Source organism: Panthera onca, chromosome A1 (assembly GCF_046562875.1).
Source record: "Panthera onca isolate mPanOnc1 chromosome A1, mPanOnc1 haplotype 2, whole genome shotgun sequence".
Lineage (NCBI taxonomy): Eukaryota > Metazoa > Chordata > Mammalia > Carnivora > Felidae > Panthera > Panthera onca.
In genome coordinates, this window is record NC_138339.1 from 147898992 (window position 1) to 147904753 (window position 5762).

The 5762-nt window shown below is 40.3% G+C and overlaps 1 protein-coding gene across 1 annotated transcript; it reads left to right on the forward strand.

Annotated features, from left to right (window-relative positions):
* The first annotated feature begins 2217 nt into the window (after nt 1–2217).
* Nucleotides 2218–5497, forward strand: LOC144615707 (olfactory receptor 1f45-like). Its single transcript, XM_078443046.2, has 3 exons — nt 2218–2251; nt 2416–2502; nt 4563–5497. Exons 1-3 carry the CDS (start codon nt 2218–2220, stop codon nt 5495–5497), a joined length of 1056 nt encoding a protein of 351 aa, XP_078299172.1.
* The last annotated feature ends 265 nt before the right edge of the window (nt 5498–5762 follow it).

Sequence of the window (5762 nt, forward strand, 5' to 3'; positions counted from 1 at the left end):
CATGACTACCTTCCACTGTCCTCATATGACCTTTCCCAGTGCCTCTGTGCAGAAAGAGGAAGAGAGTTCTTTGGGGTCTCTTTTTCTAAGACAATAATCCTATCAGAACAGAGCTGTACTCTGGGGTGCCTGGGTGGCTCAGATGGTTAAGCATCCAGCTCTTGATTTCAGCTCAGGTCATGATCTCACGGTTTGTGGGTTCGAGCCCCATTTTGGGCTCTGTGCTGACAGCTCAGAGCCTGGAGCCTCCTTTGGATCCTCTGTCCCCCTTTCTCTCTGCCCCTCCCCCACTCACACTCTGTCTCTCTCTCTCAAAAATAAATAAACATTAAAACATTTTTTGAAAAAAACAGGGCTGTACTCTTGTGACCTCATTTAACCTTAAGTACTCGCTTAGACACACACCCCCCTGCCCCCAAATACAGCTACAGTGGGGTTAGGGCTCCAACATATGAATTTGGGGGACGTAAACATTCAGTCTACAATACTCCTAGATATCTATTTAAGTAAAATAAAAAGTTATGTTCAGAAAACCCTGTATACAAACAACTATAGTGGCTTTATTCATAATCCATCAAACAGAAAACAGTGCAAATGTCCTTGAACTAATGAATGGATTAACAAATGCTGGTACATCAAAACAATTAAATATTACTTAACAGGAAAATGAACAGCAATATTGATATACTTATATCATGATTGCTGGGGGCTGGAGTTTGGGTAGGGGTTACCTACAAAGGGACACAAGGCAATTTTGAAGGATGATTAAACCGTTTGGTATTTTTTTTTAATTTTAATGTTTATTTATTTTCAAGAGAGAGAGAGACAGGGCATGAGCAGGGGAGGGGCAGGTAGAGAGAGGGGACACAGAATCTGAAGCAGGCTCCAGGCAGTCAGCACAGAGCCCAATGTGGGGCTCGAACTCACAAACTGTGAGATCATGACCTGAGCTGAAGTCAGATGCCCAACCGACAGAGCCACCCAGGCGCCCCAAACCGTTTGGTATTTTGATTATCATGGTGGTCACAACACTAGATGCACTTGTCAAAAACTTGCAGAACTGTACTCTAAAATAGATTATTTTTACTCTATATAAAGTATACTTAAATTTAAATAATCAAGCAAAAACTCATTTTCTTTCTGTATTATATTTGTTGAGTTCTAATTTTATTATTTTATGACCAGAGAATGTGGTCTCCAAAGTTTAGATTTCAGAAAATTTTTAAGAGTTTTATTTTAATTTTTTAACATTTATTTATTTTTGAGAGACAGAGAGAGACAGAGAATGAGCAGGAGAGGGGCAGAAAGAGAGGGAGACACAGAATCCAAAGCAGGCTCCAGGCTCTGAGAGTCAGCACACAGCCTGACATGGGGCTCGAACCCACAAACTGTGAGATCATGACCTGAGCCGAAGTCGGACACTTAACTGACTGAGCCACCCAGGTGCCCAAATTTTCTTATAACCAATAAGATATTCAATAATAGTTAATATTCCCTGGGTTTAGGGAATTATTTATATATAATTAATATAAAAATGTTATGTATGTGTAATTGTGCATATGTGTATATATACTTATTTAAAATTACTAGATCATACTTTAAATTTGGTAATTCAAATCTCTGATTAACATGATTTTTGCCTACTAGAATCATTAAGTTTTGAGAAAGGCATAATAAAGTATTTTAATAAAAGTGTAATTTAGTAAATTTTTTCTTGTATTTTTAAGAGTTTTTGACTTTTTCTGTTATGGTGGTTGTTACATTTTTCATACAGTTTCTTAATTGGTTAAATGTTTATGTATATTATGTATTTGATCATCACAAAGCATACCTCCCACTCTTCCTGTCACTGATTTCCTAGACAGACAACAGACTAAGAAAGGAGGATGTGAGTATCCAAAATTGTGTAACAAGTATTTGAACAAGATTCCAGTCTCTCTCATTCCTATTTTTTGTGTCTGGACAGAATATGAAAAACAAACACTTAAAATGTGTGTCTCTGTGGGGAATCCACCCTGGGGACACCCAACCTTGGCAGCTATTTCTGCCCTGATCCCTAAGAAAGTCCTAATCTCCAGGGAAGGAAGATCTGCTTGTTTGTTCCCAATCATCCACACCAGACCTAGGAGAGCAACAAAGATTCTTCAGTCCTCAGCCCTGGCTGACACTTTTGTATCATCCAGCGTCAAGCAAGGAGCCAGTGGAGATGGCGGTACCATGACCACATCTCACAGCAGCAGAGAACAGCCAAGTAAGAAGGGCTGGAAAAGCAGGTGAGGGCATGGGACCTCCAACAACAGATTCACGTGCACACAAACACGCAGATAAGCAGATACACGAAATCCCTCTGCACCTGACCAAGTTCAAAGGGGGCATGTGTCCTGGTTTGACACATGCAAGCCTTTCCCTTTTCAGGACGTGCTGCCCATTGCAGGACTGAGCAGGCACGTTTCCAAGGAGGATGTGGAAAAGCAGCAGTGGGAGACGAAGGAGACAGCTCAGGTTAGTGGCGCTAGGGTCAGTGACTGCAGGCTCCTAAAAATCCTGTCCAGAAGCTCAGGCCAAGAGCTGCCCCTTCCTCCCCACAACAGAGACTCTTCTGGCAGACATTCAAGACCCTCCCATGCTGCCCCTACTCTCTACCTTACCTCCTCCCACTATATCCACTCATAGTAAGAGGAATTCAGTGGGTGACTACTAAAATGTGGCTGGTTTCCTGGGGAGTCTCAATTTGAAGGTTTAAACTGGGAAATTCTTCTTCTTTTTTTTTTTGGATGTAACCTACACTCCCAATGCTGGAAGTGGGAAACTCTACAACAAGGAAGCATGGGATACTCTGAGCTTGTTTTACTCACTATTTGGCCTTTGTAGCAATTCAAAGATGACAGGAAGAATCTCATTTGATATCCTATTATCCCTCTTTTTTATCTTCTCCTCTGTTTCCATTATGGGAAACTATCTGTCTTTGAGACCAGAATATTCACACCCGCTGGCCAGCCAGTCTCTTGTCTTCTTGATGACGGGTCTCCCTCACCCCTCAACGTCTCCAATCCACATTAACCAGGTTCCTTCTGGAGCATCTTCGAGCTTCTGTCTAGTACTCTTTTACCTACCTGTGTCCTGGGAAATAGTCCAGGTAAAAAACAACCTCCAGTCTCAGCACTTTTCCCTTGATTTTATGGATTGAAATCTCAGTGGCAGGCACCTCACTATGGAGATTTTCCATTTTATATATATCCTACAACCAATTCCTAGGAATATTCCCTACAACATCCTCTGGCCTAGCCATCAAGTCATATCACAAAGCAGTTCGTGCCTCTCTTTCTTCCCTTTGCCTCAAGCCTTTGTTCTCAGGACTAACAAATGCACTCCCTCTCCTTCACTATTCCAATACCATAAATTCTTCCAGGGACATTTCATTCACAGTGCCTTACTTGACTCCTCCCTCCCTATAATGATTTCTTAGTGCGGGGATTATCTGCTGGAGGTACCACATGAATTTGTATGTGATTGGTATGCTTTACCAATCAGTAAATCCCTTTTGTCCAATAGCAAAAATAATCTGACTAAATTATTGTGTGTGTGTGTATACATATATATACACACAGTAAAACCTTGGTTTGCGAGCATAAATCATTTCAGAAACATGCTTATATTCCAAAGCACTCATATATCAAAGCGAATTTCAAGAACCATTGGCTCAGTTGTGATCATGTGACATTTGGCTTTACGCACTACTTGTATTGCAAGACATTGCTCCTTTATTAAGTTAAAATTTATTAGAAATGTTTGCTTGTCTTGCAGAACACTCACAGAACAAATTACTCACCATCCAAGGTTATACACACACACACACACACACACACACACACACACACACACACATATATACACACATGAGTGTATCACTTTCAAAAATATATGTCTTTGTTCTTCTATCAGAAATCAGATGAATGTTTCACACAGCAACCTGAACAGTGTGCTTAAGTCAGCCTTCCCAACAGCTATGATCTATGCTTAGGTCAACTTAAAAGCAGCTAAAATTTTAGGGACAAACCACCAACTAGGTCTTTCAAAACCAACAAATTTTCCATAATTTGGGAAAATATAAATGCCACAGATAACATTTGCAGGTTTGTAATACTACAATAAATGGTTAGCGAATCAAAAAAGACCATACAGAAAAAAGCATTTCACCCAATTTGGATATCTAACTTGTCTCATGAATTTGGAAATATCACTTAACTGCCCTGAGCCACAGTTGTTTTATATGTTAAGTGAAATAAAATATCTCAATTATTAGATGAGGCTAAATAACCATACATGAAAGTATCTGTATATGGTACTCAGTAAATAAGAGTAGAATAAATAAAACTATAGCCACTGGTAATTAAACACTCTTAAATTAACCAGGGTTTTTCTGTAAACCTGTAATAGTAAAGTGTCAAAAAGACTATTCAGCTTTAGGTAATTCTCAACCAAATGGAAAAGTGGTTCCAAAATATATTTGCTCAAATGTTGACATATGATCTAACCCTATGATGATATTTTCTCCCCTGCAGACATGGATAGAGACAACCAGACTACGGTCACAGAATTCCTTCTCCTGGGACTCTCTGGGCAGTCAAAGCAGGAAGAGATTCTCTTTGGGCTGTTCTTGTGGATGTACCTGGTCACCATCATTGGGAACATTCTCATCATCCTAGCCATCAGCTGTGACAGTCATCTCCATACCCCCATGTACTTCTTCTTGGCTAACCTCTCCTGCATTGACATCTGCTTTTCATCAGTCACAACCCCCAAGATGCTGCTGAATCACATACTGGGAAGCAAGTCTATCTCTTATGTGGAATGCATGACCCAGATCTACTTCTTCATCACTTTCATCAACATGGATGGGTTCCTTCTGAGTGTGATGGCCTATGACCGTTATGTAGCCATCTGTTGCCCACTCCACTACAGCATGATCATGAAGCCCAAACTCTGTATCCTTCTGGTGGTGGTCTCTTGGGTCATTACAAACCTGCATGCTCTCCTACACACTCTTCTCATGGTCCGACTCACCTTTTCTTTCAACAATACTGTGCATCACTTTTTCTGTGACCCCTATGCAGTTCTAAAGCTGTCTTGTTCTGATACCTTTATCAATGAGTTGATGGTATTCACTGTGGGTGGACTGATATTTCTGACACCATTTACATGTATCATCATTTCATATGTGTATATCCTCTCTAATGTACTGAAGTTGCCATCTGCCCATGGAATAAGGAAATCCCTGTCCACATGTGGATCCCACCTCACTGTGGTGTCCCTCTTCTATGGGGCAATCCTGGGGGTCTATATGCGCCCTTCATCCTCCTACTCAGTCCAAGACATGGTGGCCACTGTCATCTTCACAGTGGTGACTCCCCTGGTCAATCCCTTCATCTACAGTCTGAGAAATCGTGATATGAAGGGAGCCTTAAGGAAACTGATCTCAAATTCTAGAAAATTTTAGAGTTTAGAAGATTTTTGGCTATTATACATTGTTTCATTTTATAAACAGAGAAACTGAGTCCCAGATAGATATAAACTCACTCATGACTATTCCTCCAATTAATGATACATGATCATGCTCATGCTTTTAATATGAGGCCGATAGTTGCTTGTAAGTCCTAAAACTGTTAAGTTTGTTAATTATAAAAAGGGCTCATTCTAAACACTCATTTTACCAACAACCAAAAATTCAGGACAAGACATATTTGGATAGTTTTGGGATGATT

Excerpts from the sequence above, each read along its gene's own strand:
- LOC144615707 (XM_078443046.2), top strand. The coding sequence starts at position 2,218 with ATGACCACATCTCACAGCAGCAGAGAACAGCCAA. Across the intron at positions 2,252-2,415 it reads CAGCAGCAGAGAACAGCCAA|GACGTGCTGCCCATTGCAGG; the intron begins GTAAGAAGGGCT and ends TTCCCTTTTCAG. Across the intron at positions 2,503-4,562 it reads AGACGAAGGAGACAGCTCAG|ACATGGATAGAGACAACCAG; the intron begins GTTAGTGGCGCT and ends TCTCCCCTGCAG.